Raw genomic sequence first — 21,340 nt, forward strand, 5'->3', positions numbered from 1 at the left:
TTCTTCAACCTGGCTTTTGTGTTTCCACCGTTTCCTCTGCCCCTCGACTGATTGCCAAAATCAAACAGGAGAGAGCATCGGGGATTCTGATAGCACCTGCGTGGCCACGCAGGACTTGGTATGCAGACCTAGTGGACATGTCATCCTTTCCACCATGGACTCTAATTTCTCATAGACTGACTGCATGGAGATTGAACGCTTGATTCTATCAAAGCGTGGCTTTTCCAAGTCAGTCATTGATACTTTAATACAGGCACGAAAGCCTGTTACCAGGAAAATCTACCACAAGATATGGAGTAAATATCTTTATTGGTGTGAATCCAAGTATTACTCATGGAGTAAGGTTAGGATTCCCAGAATATTGTCTTTTCTCCAAGAGGGCTTGGACAAAGGATCATCAGCTAGTTCCTTAAAGGGACAGATTTCTGCTCTGTCTATTCTTTTGCACAAGCGTCTGGCAGAGGTTCCAGACGTCCAGGCATTTTGCCAGGCTTTGATTAGAATTAAGCCTGTGTTTAAACCTGTTGCTCCCCCGTGGAGCTTAAACTTGGTTCTTAAAGTTCTTCAAGGAGTTCAGTTTGAACCCCTTCATTCCATTGATATTAAAATTTTATCTTGGAAAGTTCTGTTTTTGATGGCTATTTCCTTGGCTCGGAGAGTCTCTGAGCTATCTGCCTTACAATGTGATTCTCCTTATCTGATTTTTCATGCAAATAAGGTAGTCCTGCGTACCAAACCTGTGTTTTTACCTAAGGTGGTTTCTAACAAGAATATCAATCAAGAGATTGTTGTTCCATCATTGTGTCCTAATCCTTCTTCAAAGAAGGAATGTCTTTTACATAATCTGGACGTAGTCCGTGCCTCGAAGTTTTACTTACAGGCTACTAAAGATTTTCGCCAAACATCTAACCTGTTTGTTGTTTACTCTGGACAGAGGAGAGGTCAGAAGGCCTCGGCAACCTCTCTTTCTTTTTGGCTTCGGAGTATAATACGTTTAGCCTATGAGACTGCTGGACAGCAGCCCCCTGAAAGGATTACAGCTCATTCTACTAGAGCTGTGGCTTCCACCTGGGCCTTTAAAAATGAGGCCTCTGTTGAACAGATTTGCAAGGCCACGACTTGGTCTTCGCTTCACACTTTTTCCAAATTTTACAAATTTGATACTTTTGCTTCTTCGGAGGCTGTTTTTGGGAGAAAGGTTCTTCAGGCAGTGGTTCCTTCCGCTTAATCCTGCCTTGTCCCTCCCATCATCCGTGTACTTTAGCTTTGGTATTGGTATCCCATAAGTAATGGATGATCCGTGGACTGGATACACTTAACAAGAGAAAACATAATTTATGCTTACCTGATAAATTTATTTCTCTTGTAGTGTATCCAGTCCACGGCCCGCCCTGTCCTTTTAAGGCAGGTCTAAATTTTAATTAAACTACAGTCACCACTGCACCCTATGGTTTCTCCTTTCTCTGTTTGTTTTCGGTCGAATGACTGGATATGACAGTTAGGGGAGGAGCTATATAGCAGCTCTGCTGTGGGTGATCCTCTTGCAACTTCCTGTTGGGAAGGAGAATATCCCATAAGTAATGGATGATCCGTGGACTGGATACACTACAAGAGAAATAAATTTATCAGGTAAGCATAAATTATGTTTTTATCTTTAGTGTAGTGTAGTAGACAACCCAAAGTATTGATCTAGGCCCATTTTGGTATATTTCATGCCACCATTTCACCTCCAAATGCGATCAAATAAAAAAAAAGTTCCCTTTTTCACAAACTTTTTAACAAACTTTAGGTTTCTCACTGAAATTATTTACAAACAGCTTGTGCAATTATGGCACAAATGTTTGTAAATGCTTCTCTGGGATCCCTTTTGTTCAGAAATAGCAGACATATATGGCTTTGGTGTTACTTTTTGGTAATTAGAAGGCCGCTAAATGCCGCTGCGCATCACACTTGTATTATGGCTAGCAGTGAAGGGGTTAATTATGTAGCTTGTAGGGAGCTTGCAGGGTTAATTTTAGCTTTAGTGTAGAGCTCAGCCTCCCACCTTAAACATCAGACCCCCTGATCCCTCCCAAACAGCTCTCTTCCCTCCCCCACAATTGTCCCCGCCATCTTAAGTACTGGCAGAAACTCTGCCAGTACTAAAATAAAAGGTATATGTGGGCTTTTTTTGTTGTTGTTTTTTAGCATATTTACATATGCTGCTTTGTAGGATCCCCTCTTAGCCCCCAACCTCACTGATCCCCCACCAAACAGCTCTCTAACCCTCCCCCTCTGCCTTAGTGGGCGCCATCTTGGGTACTGGCAGCTGTCTGCCAGTACCCAGTTTAGTAAGAAAAGGATTCCTTTTTTTAAAAAAATTGCTCTTTTCTGTAGTGTAGCTCCCCCCCCCCCAAGACCAACCTCCGACCCCTTCCAGATCCCTTAGATGCTTTTGACAGTAACTTTTTTATTATTTATTATAATTTTTTCATAATTTTTTTCTGTAGTATAGCGGTTCCCGCCCCGTGCACGCACCAATCTGCCGCCCCCCGTGCACGTGCGCGCCCCCGTCGGCCCCTCCCCCGATCCCGCCCCCGCCACATTACACGGCCCATCGATGGCCGCCCACCCTCCTCCCAAGTCTGCTCCCACCCACCAACGATACCGGCCATCGATGTCTGGTGCAGAGAGGGCCACAGAGTGGCTCTCTCTGCATCGGATGGCTATTTAAGGTTATTGCAGGATGCCTCCATATCGAGGCATCACTGCAATAACCGGAAAGCAGCTGGAAGTGAGCAGGAACGCTTCCAGCTGCTTTCCACACCGAGGACGTGCAGGATACGTCCTCGGGCATTAACTGGCTTTTTTTTAAGGATGTACCCTGCACGTCCTCGGTCGTTAAGGGGTTAATATTTATGCTAAAATTTAAGGTGGGAGGTAGGGTTGCCATGTTTTCCTGGACACTTATGAGTTACACATGCTGCAGGGAGGTACATGAATAGTGCTGTCCAGGATCACTATTTGTGTGCTTTCCAGGGGTGCAATTCATGTTCCCCTCTACACACCCTGCAGCATGTGCAACTCAGTGGCAACTCCAGTGGGAGGTGTTAAAAGGCTCTCTCAAACTCCCATTTTTAAGTTATTATTCAATGAACACCAAAGCATTCCTGACCCGTTACCTAGACCCTGACCTTGGCAAAGCTCCTGGATTATGTGTCTTCTTTAATTTTGAATCCCTTTATTGAGATATGTATTTACTGGACTGACTCTTCAGCAATTGAACTTTGGATCTTTGCCCTGTCTTACACATCTGCCTCATCCCTTGGTTTATACCCCTGGTTTCAGACTATTATCTCTAGCTTTGACCTTTGGCTTGTCTATGGATAACCTTTCTGAATTACTTACAACAGAAAGCTGCTCCTATACTGCTCAATTGGCTCCAAATTCAGTTAATTTCAGAAGTGTGGTGCGCAATTGCAATTAGCGGCCTTCTAATTACCAAAAAGAAATGGCAAAGCCCAGAATGTCTGCTATTTCTGAAAAATGGGGATCTCGAGAAGCTTTTACAACCATTTGTGTTATGATTGCACAAACGATATGTAAATAATTTCATTGAGAAATCCATAGTTTGTGAAAAAGTGTTTTTTTTTTTTTTAATCTGATAACATTTGGCGGCGAAATGGTGGCTTAAATATACCAAAATGGGCCTAACTCAATACCTTGGGTTGCCAACTTAAAAGAAATATATAGTTTTGCTAGATAAAAAAAAAAAAAAAGCTCTATTTCTGTTTAAATGAAGCGATAGCTAAAATGCTAAAAATTCTCCGGTACTTTGAGCTAGTTTTTCCTGGAACTGAAGGGGTTATCCGGGGCAAAGGGGTTAAACACACAGTTTAAGTACCGCTAGGGATCCAAAGAGAATTGCGGATCCTGAGCAGAAAGTGTTACCATTCCAATCACCAGTGCTGGTCAGCGTTGCTGATTGGTTCAGTGGCTGATTGGATAGCAGTGCTATGGTTTGGAGCGTTACTTCTACTGTGTGTTTAACCCCTTTTGTGGAGGTTAAACATACAATAGTACAGTATTGATAGTCTTAAAATTACTTGCTGTAATAAATTATAACATAATATTTTTTTACTATTAAGGCCCTTTAAGTGATTTACAGTATTTTCTACAAAGCAAAATAAGGAAAAAAAACAAAGCAAACTCTATGTGCCGTTTAAGATACCTTTCAATGGGGATTTTCACAGATCTTTTCAGAAGTAAAATATGCTCAGCAAGGCAAAAGTAAAGCATGACAACTAACTGATTCAATATTCATAAAAACTGCCTAAATGGACATAAATACCTATATTTTTTTCTTCTTTCATAATTAAGATAGAATATACAATTTTAAACATGTTTCCAATTTACTTCTATTATTTAATTTGGTTTGTTCTCTTGGTATCCTTTGTTTAAAATATAGCTAGGTAGGCTCAGGACCTGGAAGCCAGCTGATGATTTGTGACTGCAAATATATGCCTGTTGTTCTGTCTATTATATGGTTATTATGTTGATGGCATCTGGTGGGTTTATATTGTAATTACAGTTTAGTTCCTCTCAAGAATGAATCAGGAAGTGTCCTGCCCTTTGTTAATAAAGTTCTCAATTGTCAATGAAAAGTTTTTACTTTCAGTTTCACAGCAGCCATCTTAGCTTCAAGAAGCATATAAATCAGCTCTTCATATTTGCCTCTAGATATACATATGCCTGTAAGTTATGTATTGTTTGCTAAAAGTTCATTGTACATTTGAATTGCATTGTTATTTTGCATTAAGGTATAAATGTGAGTTCAGTTCCATGTATCGTGTATGTATTGAAAGCACCACATGTAAGTAGATATTGTAATTGCTATTTATCTGATTGTATTGCAGTTTTACAACCAAAAAGAATAACTATTCAGAAGTAAAATCAGTTTGGAATAAACACAAAGCTATTTATGTCTGTCTTGTTAACTAGCTGTCTAGCTATTAGTAGTGAGGACAGTATAGTAAAAAAGGCATGCTATATCAAGGGAAGATACAGGAGCTGCATTGTAAAGTGAGAAGCAATAACAAGCAAGATACAAAGGCTTTTAAAATTTAAAGTAAAAAGCAGTAAATAACAAGCAAACATACAAGACCTCCAATTTTAAAGTAAAAGGCAGTAAAAATAATTTGCACAAGAACTGCATTTAAAATATTGCACTACTTTAACCAGATCACTATGAACCAAGAGTGTTGATATGACACAGCAAACTTTAGAGACCAGATAAATATTCAATGCGCTCCTGCAGATCATCAGCCAGTTCTGCAGGACTCAGAGCCCGTGCTAAAGTGCAAGCAGCTCAGTTACAAGTTTCTTATGCTGAAAAAGAAGCAGACATGATAAAGCAGAAAGCAGCACTAGAAGCAGAGGCAGCTAGGCGCAAAGCAGATTTGGAAGCAGAGACAGCAAGGTGTGAAGCTGAAACAGCACAATGCAAAGCAGAGTTAGCAGCTAATATGCATGTGCTAAAGGTTCAAAGGGCAGCAGTTGCAGCATCTGCAGAAGCAGCAGTCTATGAAGCAGCAGCTGAACTAGAAGAGGAACCACTTCAAGATTTTGCAGAAATAACTACCCATGATTCAGTACAAATGACTTGTGAGTATGTACAGATCCATGCTCTGGACCAAGCATGCTCCTATCCAACCTATGTCCAGCATAATACCACAGTTTCCTGATTCAACATATTTACAGTTCACAAGTATTCCCAGACTGACACTGCAAATGTCTCAACACCAAGGGTGAACTTTCAAGAAAGCAGAGGCTATGCTGATCCACCACATCCATCACATTATATGGACTCTCTCACATATCCCCTCTCAGAAATAGCACATTAGGAACTTCAGAGACTACTGACCCAGCAAAGCACCTGATTTGTCGAGAGTTAGTGAGTACAGGGCTACTAACATTTGATGATCGACCAGAGAACTACTGGGCATGGAACACATCATTCCAAGGTGTCACCAGAGATCTTATTCTTACAGCAAGAGAAGAGCTAGATCTTTTGACTAAGTGGCTTGGACCAGAGTCATCTCAACAGGCTAAGAAAATCATGTCAGTGCATGTTCATAACCCAATTGATGTAGTTAAAATGGTATGGCAGAGACTAGAAGAATGTTATGGCAGCCCTGAAGCTATTGAGAATGCACTGTTAAAGAAGCTAGAAAACTTCCCCAAAATCTCAAACAAAGACAACATAAAGTTAAGAGAACTTGGTGACATGTTGTTGGAGGTGAATGCAGCTAAGGCAGGAGGCTATTTGCCAGGACTGGCATACCTAGACACAGCTTGTGGCATCAAACCAATTATTGAAAAACTACCATATAGCCTGCAAGAAAAGTGGATTTTTCAAGGTTCCAAGTACAAAGAAGATCATCATGTCTCCTTTCCACCATTCAGTTTCTTAACCAGATTTATTGTCAACCAAGCAAAGATCAGAAATGATCCAAGCTTCATATTCTCAACGTGCAGCAACCAAGTTCCAGTAAATACAGAGAAGACAGGAACAAGGTACAGTAACAGACCAACAGTGTCAGTAAGAAAGACAGAAGTGTCAGCTACTAATGCAACTACACAAGTGAACAGCCCTGCATGGAAATCCATGGAATCGGACAGTCCATGTCCAATTCATAATAAACCACACCCACTGTCAAAGTGTTGTGGGTTCAGAAGCAAATAAAACAATTAGAGACCAGCGCAAAATGAATTGAATACAAACACCTATATATAAGGAAGATTCCCAATATTACTTCCAAAAGGACAAAAATTTAAATATAATACAAAATATAAGTGCGCGAAGTGGATGCTAAAGTAAACAATTAAAAAGGGGTTTTAAAATAAACTCAGGTATTCACCACTAATTTAATTTAATCGAAGTATATGGGAATTAATTTTAACCCTTTGGTGTGAGGACCTATAAAAAACCTCTCTGCATTTGAATATATTAGATTTAAATTTTTGCACATGGTTAAACATTCAGAATTCTGAGTTTAGGGTTCAGAAGCAAGCACATTGATGAACGTAAAGCTTACCTGAAGGAGAATTCTATGTGCTTTAGATGTTGTGCATCCACCAGCTTACCCCTTGGCACTACCGTTGGTCGATATGGGTGTTTGAAGAAAATAATACTTCTTTTCTTTATGCTGCCGCAAAAGATTTTAACTTATTGAAAATAAAGCATTTTGGATTTTAAAGAGTTCCCCGGGTGAGTTTCTTTCACTAAGTTGTTGTGCATCCACCAGACACATTGCCATAGACTGCAAAAATAACATTAGATGCAGAGAATGCAACAGTGACCAACATACTTCAGCTTTGCATCCAGGTCCAGCTCCCTGGGTAGTAGAGACTCCTTTACCTAAGAGAGAGCAAAGCGGGGAGCAAGAGGAAGCTACTCCACCCACTGTTGTATCCAAGTGTACTGAGGTATGCGGGAAAGGGACAAGGCCCAGATCATGTTCCAAGATTTGTTTAGTGACTATATCCCTCTAATAAACCTGACTGTTCTATAAAGATGTATGCAGTGTTAGACAATCAAAGTAACCGTTCTTTAGCCAAATCAGAGTTTTTTGATGTGTTTAACATTTTCCTACACTCTAAGAACATGCTCAGGCATTACAGAGAAAACAGGGCGTAGGGTATCCAACTTCACTGTTCAGTCTACTGATGGGAAAACACACATAAAACTCCCCACTCTCTCATTGAATGTGACATGATACCAGATGACAGGTCAGAAATTCCAACACCTGAGATTACACAGCATTTCCCTCATCTGAAATCCTTAACAGACAATATCCCAGCACTTGACCCTAACGCACAAATACTTCTCTTGTTAGGAAGAGACATTCTGAAGTTGCACAAAGTACGCGAGCAGATTAATGGGCCTCACAATAGTCCTTATGCACAACATTTAGATTTAGGTTGGGTCATAGTTGGGGAAGTATGCTTAGGAGGAGCTCATAGACCAGCAGATGTGAACTCTTTCAAGACAAATGTGCTGCCTAGTGGACGCACTTCCCTGTTCAGCCCATGCACTAGCTATATACAGGTAAAATAGACTTTTAATGCTTGTAAACAACAGCCATACACCCCCTCATTGTGTTATTTAGGAACTGCAACTCACAATGTGGACAGTTTAGATGATAATGTGTTTATTACTACTCCAAATGATGACAAACCTGCTATGTCCATTCAAGATAGTATGTTCCTTGATGTAGTTGAAAAAGAGATGTTTAGTGATGAAGCAAATTACTGGGTAGCACCCCTACCATTTCGCTCACTTCGTCTTAGACTACCAAACAACAGAGAGCAAGCCCAGAAAAGGCTCCTTGCTCTACAGCGTTCCTTTGTGAAAAAACCTGAAATGAAGGAACATTTTGTTAACTTTATGCAAAAGATTTTTGACCATGACCAAGCAGAACCGGCCCCACCATTGGAACCAGGTGAGGAGTGTTGGTACCTACCAATATTTGGTGTCTATCACCCTCAGAAGCCAGGACAGATAAGAGTAGTTTTTGACTCAAGTGCTCAGTTTTAAGGCATCTTACTGAATGACACACTCCTCAGTGGACCTGATTTAAATAATACACTACTAGGTGTCCTTTTACGTCCTTGTACAACAAATGTTTTACTGTTTCATGGTTAGAGAAGATCACCGTAACTATTTGAGATTTCTTTGGTTTCGTGACAATGACCTTAACAAAGAAATTACAGAGTTCAGGATGAAGGTACATGTCTTTGGGAACAGCCCTTTCCCAGCCATATCCATTTATGGTCTAAGACAAATAGCAAAGCAAGGAAAGAGTGAGTATGGCGAAGATGTAGAACAGTTTATCTTGAGGAATTTCTATGTAGATGATGGACTCGCATCTGTGCCTACTGAAGCTAAAGCAGTCAGTCTCCTGCAGAGAGCTAAGGACATGCTCGCAGGATTGAATCTCAAGCTACACAAAGTGGCATCCAACAGAAGTCCAGTAATGGAAGCATTTCCTGCATATGACAGAGCTAAAGATCTAAAGGACCTTGTTTTAGGTGTCGATCCTCTACCCCTCCAAAGGAGCTTAGGAGTAAGTTGGAACTTACAGACCGACAGTTTCACTTTTCAAGTGTCTAAAGAGGTAAAACCTTTCACACAGAAAGGTAACCTGGCTACAGTAAACAGTCTTTATGACCCACTTGGGTTTGCATCTCCAATCACTATGCAAGGTAAATCTTTAGTCGGAGAACTCTCAACAGACCAATGTGACTGGGATTCCCCACTCTTACCAGATAGAGAAGCTCAATGGAGAGCATGGACAGAAGACTTGATCCATCTTGAAGATCTCAGTATTCCCAGACCCTATGTGCCAGTGTCACTATCGTCCACAGTGAGAAAGGAGGTATGTGTTTTTTCTGATGCTTCTACTGTAGCGATAGTAGCTGTGGCATATCTCAGAGTCATAGACAGTATTGGTCAATGTCATGTAGGCTTTATTAAGGGCAAATCTAAACTAGCTCCAAGACCAGCCCATACAGTGCCACGTCTAGAATTATGTGCAGCTTTTTTGTCAGTTGAGCTAGCTGAACTTATTACTGAAGAAATGGACATTGAACTTTATGCAGTTAAATATTACACTGATAGCAAAATTGTGTTAGGTTATATTCACAATACTTGTAAGAGATTTCATGTATATGTCTCAAACAGAATAATTTGTGTTAAAAAATCTACTAATCCATATCAGTGGCATTATATTAACACCAGTCAGAATCCAGCAGATCATGGTACAAGACCAATTCAAGCAGCTCACCTAAAACATACCAACTGGTTCTCAGGCCCAGATTTCTTACATCAGGCAGATACAAGTGATCAATCTGAAGCTAAAGTATCTGACCTCATTGAACCAGATTTTGACAGTGACATCAGACCTGAAGTGACAGCTTTAATAACTGAAGTGTATGAACGCCAGTTAGACTCACATATATTTCTCAGATTATCAAAGTGGAAGTCCCTTGTGAGAGGTATAGCAACATTCATTCACATTGCCAAGTCATTTTCCAGCAGCACTCAAAATGAGTCATGTACAGGCTGGCATTGCTGCAAGGGGTTATACCATTCCTTAGATTTCTTGCAAGCTGAAACCGTGATTATCAAATGTATCCAAACATGGAAACATAGAAAATGGAAAGAGGAGAAACCAAATGCCCAAGAAGGAGATCTTGTATTGTTGAAAGACTCTCAAGTAAAGCGCAATGAATGGCCAATGGGTCTTATTGTTAAAGCCAATCCTAGTGGTGAGGATAAAATTAGCAAATTTGAGGTCAAAATAATTAAACAAGGGACTGCTAAAGTATATCTCAGACCTGTGTCAGATTTGATTGTTCTTTTTCAGTGTTACAACCAAAAAGAATAACTATTCAGAAGTAAAATCAGTTTGGAATAAACACAAAGCTATTTCTGTCTGTTTTGCTAACTAGCTTTCTAGCTATCAGTAGTGAGGACAGTATACCTGTCATTGGCTTGCCAATGTGTTCAGCTAGCTGCCAGTAGTGCATTGATGCTTCATCAATAAAGAATACCAAGAGAATTAAGCAAAAGTAATACATTGTAAAGTTTTTTTATTAATTTATGTTTTATCTGAATCGTGAAAGAAAAAATAAATAAATTCCATGTCCTTAACGTGTATGAGGGAAGGTTTTTGCAATAAATCAAATCAAATAAGTATATGCATTCAAATAGAAACCTTTAATGGTGATTATATTAATATGCTTACGTTTTGTGCATGGTTCATAGTTTAAAAATGGTGATTTAAGTTCTATGTTTACGTACAATATAAACATGTTTCTAATATTTAACAAGGTTTTGCAGTTGAAATGTGAAATGCTTGATCACAACCAAATGTGAAACGCGTCACAAAACATGTGCCATATATGCAGCACCAGTGAAGCTGTTACTAAAAATAGCATAGCTGGGGTAAATGGAGGGTTGGATACAAAGACCTGAATAATCACTTGTGATTCATTGATTTTGCTTGTACAGTTGTTAAAAGATCATTGTAAGTGGAAAGGACAGATAATAAGGACAATTTGGTTACTTGTTAAATGGACAGAAAATGTTTAATTAACCTATGAAATAGGGCTATTTATACATGTTAAAATATTTTTTTCATGGAAAATAAGGTAATAGTACAACTGTTTACTTTGTTTTTGAAACTAACAGAAATTACAACTGGGCCTTAGGGACTGGTTACTTACTGGCTGATAAGCAGATCTCCCACTTATGCATTGGTGGATTATCATACAGCTCATTTTTAAATCTTTGTGTTCACTGTTATCAAATTTACTATTTTCTCTGATCATTTTTGGCTACACACTATTGTGTCTTGTCATTGACTTAACAGATGTGTTATTCTAGCTCCCAGTGGTACATTGCTGCTCTGGAGCTGACTTCAACTATGTGTTTAATATTTTTGCAGGGACTAAACACAAAGATATATGCAAGCAATAATGCAATACTCTTACAATTTAATATTTTCTTTTTCACCCTTTAATCTGTATTTGTTTGCTGATTATCAGAGTAATTACAATGACTAGATATGTTATCGTCTTTCACAGGCTATTAACAGGGCCAGAGCTCACAGGTCACAGGTTGAAGATATCAATATGAGCGATGATGACATCATAGGAAGGAAGACAGCGGATCCAACCTTTGATGACTCTGATGATCCTAGCTCACTAGTTCCAGCACGAGGCAGAGGAAGGGGACGGGCTAGAGGAGGCAGAGGACAAAGTTCATCTACAAGAGGGGCTTCTAGGCGAGGAAAAGGTTGGTACTCACTGTGAGCTTCTTATAAATGAAGTGTAGGGATTGTGATTAAAGAGAAAATGCATGAGCTGCAGTGTAATACACCAAGGGCCCAATTCACTAAAACTCACTGCCCAGATGAGACCGATCATTTGTATAAGGGATAAATAAAATATTTACATTGTCTCTTTCTAAGGGAAAATCTGTATGCAAAAAAGAAACACATATAAAATAAGCTGTTTAAAAACCATAGCACAGAGTAAAAAATCATATTCAAAGTACACATGATAATCATATTTAATGTACAATGTAGTTCCAGAGTTTAAATTGTACCGAAAAAGTACAAAAATGAAAGAATATTTTCCATGGTTCTGAACCAAAAAAATAGCTTAGATGCATTTGTTTTCAAATAAAGAAAGCAAGAGAATGAAGAAAATTTGATAATAGGAGTAAATTAGAAAGTTGTTTAAAATTGCATGCTCTATCTGAATCATGTAAGAAAAAATTTGGGTTCAGTGTCCCTTTAATATTCCTTTCAAGGGTAAGACCCTATTCGGGCCAGAGTTGAAAGAAATTATTTCAGATATCACTGGGGGAAAGGGCCATGCCCTTCCACAAGATAGACCTTTCAAAGCTAAAAATAAGTCTAATTTTCGTTCCTTTCTCAATTTCAGGAACGGACCTGCTTCTACCTCTACAGCCACTAGGCAAGAGGGTAACGCATCCCAGCCCAAACCAGCTTGGAAACCATTGCAAGGCTGGAACACGGGTAAGCAGGCCAAGAAGCCTGCTGCTGCTACCAAGACAGCATGAAAGGGTAGCCCCCGATCCGGGACCGGATCTAGTGGGGGGCAGACTCTCTCTCTTTGCTCAGGCTTGGGCAAGAGATGTTCCGGACCCCTGGGCGCTAGAAATTGTCTCTCAGGGGTATCTTCTGGAATTCAAGGACCTTCCTCCAAGGGGAAGGTTCCACATGTCTCGCTTATCTTTAGACCAGATAAAGAGACAGGCATTCTTACGTTGCGTAGAAGAACTTCTAAAAATGGGATAATACACCCAGTTCCAACAGCAGAACAAGGACTGGGTTTTTACTCAAACCTGTTTGTAGTTCCCAAAAAGGAAGGAACTTTCAGACCAATCCTGGATTTAAAAATCCTAAACAAATTCCTCAGAGTTCCATCATTCAAAATGGAAACCATTCGGACAATTTTACCAATGATCCTGGAGGGTCAATATATGACTACCGTGGACTTAAAGGATGCATACCTGCATATTCCTATCCACAAAGATCACCATCAGTTCCTGAGGTTCGCCTTTCTGGACAAGCATTACCAATTCGTGGCCCTTCATTTCAGATTGGCCACTGCTCCCAGAATGTCCACAAAGGTGCTAGGGTCCCTTCTAGCGGTGCTAAGACCAAGGGGCATTGCAGTAGCACCTTACCTAGACGACATCTTAATACAAGCGTCGTCCTTTCACAAAGCAAAGGCTCATACGGACATGGTTCTAGCCTTTCTAAGGTCTCACGGGTGGAAGGTGAACATAGAAAAGAGTTCTCTGTTCCCGTTCACAAGGGTTCCCTTCCTGGGAACAATAATAGACTCGGTAGAAATGAAAATCTTTCTGACGGAGGTCAGGAAGTTAAAACTTTTGAACACTTGTCGAGTTCTTCATACCATTCCTCAACCCTCCGTAGCTCAGTGCATGGAGGTAATAGGACTAATGGTTGCGGCAATGGACGTGGTTCCTTTTGCTCGAATTAATTTAAGACCACTGCAACTATGCATGCTCAAACAGTGGAATGGGGATTATGCAGATTTGTCTCCCCAGATACAAATGGACCAGAAGACCAGAGACTCACTCCTCTGGTGGTTGTCTCAGGATCACCTGTCTCAGGGAATGAATTTCCGCAGACCGGAGTGGATCATTGTCACGACTGACGCCAGCCTCTTAGGCTGGGGTGCGGTCTGGGACTCCCTTAAAGCTCAGGGTCTATGGTCTCGGGAAGAATCTCTTCTCCCGATAAACATTTTGGAAATGAGAGTGATATTCAATGCGCTCCAAGCCTGGCCTCAACTAGCGGGGTTCAAATTCATCAGATTTCAGTCGGATAACATCACGACTGTAGTTTACATCAATCATCAGGGAGGAACAAAGAGTTCCCTGGCGATGAGGGAGGTATCCAAGATCATCAAATGGGCAGAGTATCACTCCTGCCATCTATCAGCAATTTACATCCCAGGGGTGGACAACTGGGAGGCGGATTATCTGAGTCATCAGACTTTCCATCCGGGGGAGTGGGAACTCCACCCGGAGGTTTTTGCCCAGTTAACCCAACTATGGGGTTTTCCAGATCTGGATCTGATGGCGTCACGCCAGAACTCAAAAGTTCCGTGTTACGGGTCCAGATCCAGGGATCTCAAGTCGACATTGGTAGATGCCTTAATGGCGCCTTGGTCGTTCAATCTAGCTTATGTCTTTCCACCGTTTCCTCTTCTGCCTCGGCTAGTTGCCAGGATCAAGCAGGAGAAGACTTTGGTAATTCTGATAGCTCCTGCGTGGCCACGCAGGACTTGGTATGCAGACCTGGTGGAGATGTCATCGGCTCCACCGTGGAAGCTACCTTTGAGGCAGGACCTTCTAATCCAAGGTCCATTCAAACATCCAAACCTAGTCTCTCTGCAACTGACTGCTTGGAGATTGAACGCTTAATTCTAGCTAAGCGTGGGTTCTCTGAATCACTTATAGATACTCTGATCCAGGCTAGAAAGCCTGTTACCAGGAAAATTTACCATAAGATATGGCGGAAATATCTTTATTGGTGTGAATCCAAGGGTTACTCGTGGAGTAAGATTAGGATTCCAAGGATACTATCTTTTCTCCAAGAAGGATTGGAGAAAGGGTTGGCAGCTAGTTCTCTAAAGGGACAGATATCTGCTCTGTCTGTTCTGTTGCATAAGCGTCTGGCAGCCGTGCCAGATGTTCAGGCGTTTGTACAGGCCTTAGTCAGAATCAATCCTGTCTACAGACCTGTGACTCCTCCATGGAGTCTAAATTTAGTTCTTTCAGTTGTTCAAGGGGTCCCGTTTGAACCTCTACATTCCATAGATATTAAGTTATTATATTGGAAAGTTTTGTTTTTGGTAGCTATTTCTTCTGCTAGAAGAGTTTCGGAATTGTCTGCTCTGCAGTGTAATTCACCCTATCTGGTGTTCCATACAGATAAGGTCGTTTTGCGTACCAAACCTGGTTTTCTTCCAAAAGTGGTTTCTAATAAGAATATTTACCAGGAAATAGTTGTTCCTTCTCTGTGTCCTAATCCAGTTTCTAACAAGGAACATCTGTTGCACAATCTTGATGTGGTTCGTGCTTTGAAGTTTTATCTAAAAGCAACTAAAGACTTCAGACAAACATCGTCCTTGTTTGTCTTCTATTCTGGCAAGAGGAGAGGTCAAAAAGCGATCTTTCTGTCTTTCTGGCTGAAAAGCATCATCCGGTTGGCTTATGAGACTGCTGGACGGCAGCCTCCTGAACGAAATATAGCTTACTCTACTAGAGCTGTGGCTTCCACATGGGCTTTCAAGAATGAGGCTTCTGTTGAACAGATCTGTAAGGCAGCGACTTGGTCTTCACTGCATACATTTGCCAAATTTTACAAATTCGATACTTTTGCTTCTTCGGAGGCTATTTTTGGGAGAAAGGTTTTGCAAGCAGTGGTGCCTTCCGTTTAGGTTACCTGACTTGTTCCCTCCCTTCATCCGTGTCCTAAAGCTTTGGTATTGGTTCCCACAAGTAAGGATGAAGCCGTGGACCGGATACACCAATGTAGGAGAAAACAGAATTTATGCTTACCTGATAAATTTCTTTCTCCTACGGTGTATCCGGTCCACGGCCCACCCTCGCTTTTTAGTCAGGTTTAAATTTATTTTTGTAAACTACAGTCACCACTGCACCCTATGGTTCTCTTTTTTCTCCTAACCGTTGGTTGAATGACTGGGGGGGGCGGAGCCTGAGGGGAGCTATATGGATAGCTCTGCTGTGTGCTCTCTTTGCCACTTCCTGTAGGGATTGAGAATATCCCACAAGTAAGGATGAAGCCGTGGACCGGATACACCGTAGGAGAAAGAAATTTATTAGGTAAGCATAAATTCTGTTTTTGTGTGAATTATTGACTCTGTGCCTTGAGAAGAATTATTTCAAGTTCGAAAATGCCTTTTTTTCTCAAGATTGCAGGAACTGCCATCGGCTCAAACATAGCACCCACTTACTCTAACCTGTACATGGCTTGGTATGAACGTGAGATTATGAAGCCATTTGAACATCCAAGAATACAATACTACACACGTTACATCAATTATGTTTTTCTGGTGTGGAGGGGTATCATTGTGTAATTATAAGAGTGGGTGTCATATTTGAACTCCATGGTAAGTCCAATTAGATTCAAACTCGAATATGATTTACAGACTGTACACTTCTTTGATTTGAATGTGTTTAAGATTGAGGCCTGTGGTGATTACCGGATCGGCACGTCACTATATACCAAGCCGACAGATCGCAATTCTATATTGGATGTTAGGAGTTTTTACGCCAGGCATCAAAAAACGGGGATTATCACCTTGCAGCTCACTCGGGCCATCAGGAACAGTGAGGTACCCATCATGCGGACACAATTGGCGGAGATGAAGGAGAAACTTACCTCTAGGGGATATGCCAGAGAAGAGATGGGATCCATCCAAGAGAGATTGTTGAATACCAACACTGTTGAGTTGGCCAGTAAAGTGGACACTGGGAATAATAAGCAACAGCTGAATTTTGTGACAACATTTGTAGCTATGTGCGATACACTGACGAAATCAGTGCAACGACATTTGCCAGTGGTGGAGACGGATACTACACTACCGTTCCAGAGGGTGACTGCCCCCAGGATAGTGTACCGCAGGGATAGCAATTTACGAGATCTGTTGGTGAAAACAGACCCATTTGATCGCTATATCATGGAAACTGGCTGAAAAAGCCAAGAAGGGATGTTTTCCTTGCGGCGGCGGCATCGCCTGTAATGGTATGCTTAGGGGGTCATCCTTCCAGCACCCACACAGGAACCAATGATACACCATAGGCCATAGGTTGACCTGTACTAGTACCTATGTTGTTTATATGTTGATGTGTCCATGTTCCAGGGTCTACATTGGGAAGATGGTCACTACTTTCCATGAAAGGATGGTCTATCATCGGTGTGCCATTCGGGAGGCACTGTCCAAGGGCGAATCTGATAAACCAGTAGCACGCCACTTAACCATTTTCAAGCATAGTGTCTCGAGTCTACGATCTATGCTGATTGATCATGTGCCTCCTTTACTTAGGGGTGGCAACAGAGCAAAAGGACTGCTTCAACTTGAGATTTACTGGATGGACACCCTGGTTCCAAGGGGTCTTAATACGTCTCTGGATTTCAGCCCCTTCTATTGAATCGGATGGCAACACGCCAGACGTATGTTGGGTACTCACTGTAAGTGAGGTTTACTTTACATCCCCCTATGGTTGTGTAGTATAATAGGGTTTATATTTATAACCCCATAGTTCATCCAAGTTGAATATGTAAATATGCCCCTGAGCCTGTCCCACATGCTGTCTAATGTGGGTCATACACAGGGGTAATTTGATTTGTGCAAAAAATGTTGCATTGCACACTACTGCTGAGGTGACTATGGGGCTTATACATGCAATATTATAATATTGTTTATATATCCGTGTTTAACATCAGGGATCTAAAACATGTATGCTCTATTCACATAGTCATAATATTTAGCAGTAGATGTGAGTTTGATGCTTTTTTATGTTTATTGTGATGATTGTATTCATGGTATACCGACCCTGTAGCACAAGCCTCCCTTTTAGCCTCAGATAATAAGCATAGCGGCGTTTGTATTTATTTATTGTGTACACAAAGCATTGCTATGGCAACGCATTAACAAACGTCATGGCATTCTGAGCGATGGCGATCGCCGATGACATCACTTAACGTTGCTAGGGGATGGCTGAGCGCTCATTTCAACTAAGTTGCTATAAAAGGTTGGTTTTAACGCTTGTCAACGGTTTTTAGTTTTTTTTTTTTTTATAAAGACCTTTCTATGACATTGGCGCAGGAATGCGCTGAAACGTTATGTCTTATTAAACTATATTGAATACAATTTGAATTTTTTACGATACCATTGAGTGCCTGTTTTTAAAATTGAGCTGTGGTGGATATGCTGCAGTGCATTGTGGCATTGGAGAAACTGTGAGATTGTTCTTTCCCTTCTTGGATATGTATGTGTCATGACCCAGCCTGGAATTGAACCTGGGACCTGTTTCTATTTCTGATGCGGTCCTTTCCCAGCCTTTTGTCTTGCCTCTCTGCCACCAGATGGCTTGATCACAGGCTAAGACTATTGGATTTTTCTGTTTGCTGCAACTTTGACTCTCTGGCTTCACCTGCTTACCAGCTGAAACAAATCAGATAATCAGCAGCCTGCTATATCTGGGAGGTTTGCTGGCAGTTCTGGGCCTTGCCATTGAGTGTTATACTCTGAAAGACCCTCTGGTCCTGTTTCCTGAGTGAAATACAGATTTGTTGGATTTCCTGGTTCCTGATTTCTGCTTCATTTCCTGACTACTCTTCTGGATATTCCCTTGGCACTGTTTCGTTTTTGGACTGATTTCCTGGCAATTGATCTTGCCTAATTCTCTGTTTCCTAAAGACTGTACTTTTGCTTGCTTGTTACCTGATACTATAGAGTTCCAGCCTATTCAAGTTTCCTGTTTGTTTTTACACAGTTCCAGTCTACAGCATATGCAAATATCCTGCCTGTTATACAAAGCTCTGCATTCCTGCCTGTTATTACACAGTTCCAGTCTACAGCATATGCAAGTATCCTGCCTGTATATCCAGTCTACAGCATATGCAAGTATCCTCCCTGTTATTACAAAGTCTGCATTACTGCCTGTTATAACACAGTTCCAGTCTACAGCATATGCAAGTATCCTGCCTGTTATACAAAGTCTGCATTCCTGCCTGTTATTACACAGTTCCAGTCTACAGCATATGCAAGTATCCTGCCTGTTATTACAAAGATCTGCATTCCAGCCTGGTATTACACAGTTCCAATCTACAGCATATTCAATTATCCTGCCTGTTATTACAAAGATCTGTATTCCTGCCTAATACTACAGCCTATAGACATTTTCTTATCTAATTGTATATCTCTGCATTGCGAATTATCCTATAAATAAAACCATCACCTTTTATTTCCTAAAACCTTGTACCTGTTTAATTATGCCAAAAAGGAAAGACACGCAGACAAAACAAAACTTTAACCCCAGAACCTGACACCTCTGCACAACAGCTCCCAACTCCTGAACCTGCTCCCTTGCAGAGTATGACAGAATGTCAAGGCCCAACATCGGAGCTTGCAGAGGTGATCCATTCTTTGACTGAAGTGTCAGAGAGAATTTTGTCTGTGGACTCTCATCTACCACAACTTAACCAAATTCTAAAATCCCTTCCAGATGCATTGAAGTCACTTATCCAAAATTTCACTGCAGGATTCCAGATTTTACAGGATAGCCTGAAAGACTTAATCAATAAAAAAATTTCTGGGTTGGGCACGCCTACTCCTGTGTACACTACCCCAAAGGCTGTATCCTTATCAATCCACAGGAGGATATCAACCCCTCTTACCACGCATGAAATGGCCAGAAGGAGAACTAATGGCTTATGTTTCTATTGTGGAGCTACTGGGCATGTAATATCTTTTTGTCCAGTGAGACCCCCTAAGAAGTCTGTTCCGCGGTCTCCACCTCCAAATCCTGATTCATCAAATGCTACAGAGAGGAAGTCAAACTTTAACCCCACTTCAGATTCCTCTGGAGATGAGCTCTGCATGGGTTCTATTTTACTTCCCCAATTTGATCAGCCTAGGACTACACCTCCCAAAGACTCTGATTCCTGTGGAGTACTAACATGTCATCCACAGAATCCTAGTATTACGAATCCAAATGCAGCTACATTCTCATCTTTGTGCATTTCAGAAGAAATGTCTAACTATTCAACCATTGAAGATGATACTGATTCTGACACTGAAGGGACAGTGCTTCAAACTGCTGTTCGGTCAAAAGGTCCTTTACCTCCTCTTCCTCAGACTCACCTCTTCAGAACCTACAAGCCTAGAACTGCACAGAAACCAGTCCGCAGAATCCTCTTCTGGAGAGCCCTTCAAAAAAGATAATACCCCCTGATTGTACTTATACCTCTGATGGCACGCTAGTACGCATTAAACATCTGGAGCTATACAAGAATGCTAAGTCCGCCCAGAGGTCGTCCTTGAGGAGGGGGTACTGTCATGACCCAGCCTGGAATTGAACCTGGAATGTTTCTATTTCTGCTGCTGTTCTTTCCCAGCCTGTTGTCTTGCCTCTCTGCCACCAGATGGCTTGATCACAGGCTAAGAATATTGGGTGTTTCTGTTTGCTGCAACTTTGGCTCTCTGGCTTCACCTACTTACCATCTGAAACAAATCAGATAATCAGCAGCCTGCTATATCTGGGAGGTTTGATGGCAGTTCTGGGCCTTGACATTGAATGTTATATGAAATAAACTATTTAAAGGAGTAATCTGGAAACCAGCAGGTAGATTAAAATGTCCTTTATTGCAAATGTCTTTTCTCCAACATAGGTGTGTCCGGTCCACGGCGTCATCCTTACTTGTGGGATATTCTCTTCCCCAACAGGAAATGGCAAAGAGCCAGCAAAGCTGGTCACATGATCCCTCCTAGGCTCCGCCTACCCCAGTCATTCTCTTTGCCGTTGTACAGGCAACATCTCCACGGAGATGGCTTAGAGTTTTTTAGTGTTTAACTGTAGTTTTTATTATTCAATCAAGAGTTTGTTATTTTAAAATAGTGCTGGTATGTACTATTTACTCTGAAACAGAAAAGAGATGAAGATTTCTGGTTGTATGAGGAAAATGATTTTAGCAACCGTTACTAAAATCCATGGCTGTTCCACACAGGACTGTTGAGAGGAATTAACTTCAGTTGGGGGAACAGTGAGCAGTCTTTTGCTGCTTGAGGTATGACACATTCTAACAAGACGATGTAATGCTGGAAGCTGTCATTTTCCCTATGGGATCCGGTAAGCCATTTTTATTCAGACAGTAAATAAGGGCTTCACAAGGGTTTATTAAGACTGTAGACATTTTCTGGGCTAAATCGATCATATTTACACATATTTAGCCTTGAGGAATCATTTAATCTGGGTATTTTTTGTAAAATAATATCGGCAGGCACTGTTTTAGACACTTTATTCTATAGGGGCTTTCCCTAATCATAGTCAGAGCCTCATTTTCGCGCCGGTATGGCGCACTTGTTTTTGAGAACAGCATGGCATGCAGCTGCATGTGTGTGGAGCTCTGATACATAGAAAAGTCTTTCTGAAGGCATCATTTGGTATCGTATTCCCCTTTGGGCTTGGTTGGGTCTCAGC

At 41.2% G+C, this 21,340-nt stretch overlaps 1 protein-coding gene across 2 annotated transcripts in view; it reads left to right on the top strand.

The window, feature by feature from the left end:
* The window catches only part of MRE11 (MRE11 homolog, double strand break repair nuclease), a 1,042,570-nt gene that overhangs the window by 610,982 nt on the left and 410,248 nt on the right, over positions 1 to 21,340 (top strand). For both annotated transcript variants that reach the window (XM_053708610.1, XM_053708611.1), the window contains exon 15: positions 11,632 to 11,842. In XM_053708610.1, the coding sequence (XP_053564585.1) occupies positions 11,632 to 11,842 (211 nt within the window). The remainder of the gene's footprint in view (positions 1 to 11,631; positions 11,843 to 21,340) is intronic.

Source organism: Bombina bombina, chromosome 3, assembly GCF_027579735.1.
Source record: "Bombina bombina isolate aBomBom1 chromosome 3, aBomBom1.pri, whole genome shotgun sequence".
NCBI lineage: Eukaryota > Metazoa > Chordata > Amphibia > Anura > Bombinatoridae > Bombina > Bombina bombina.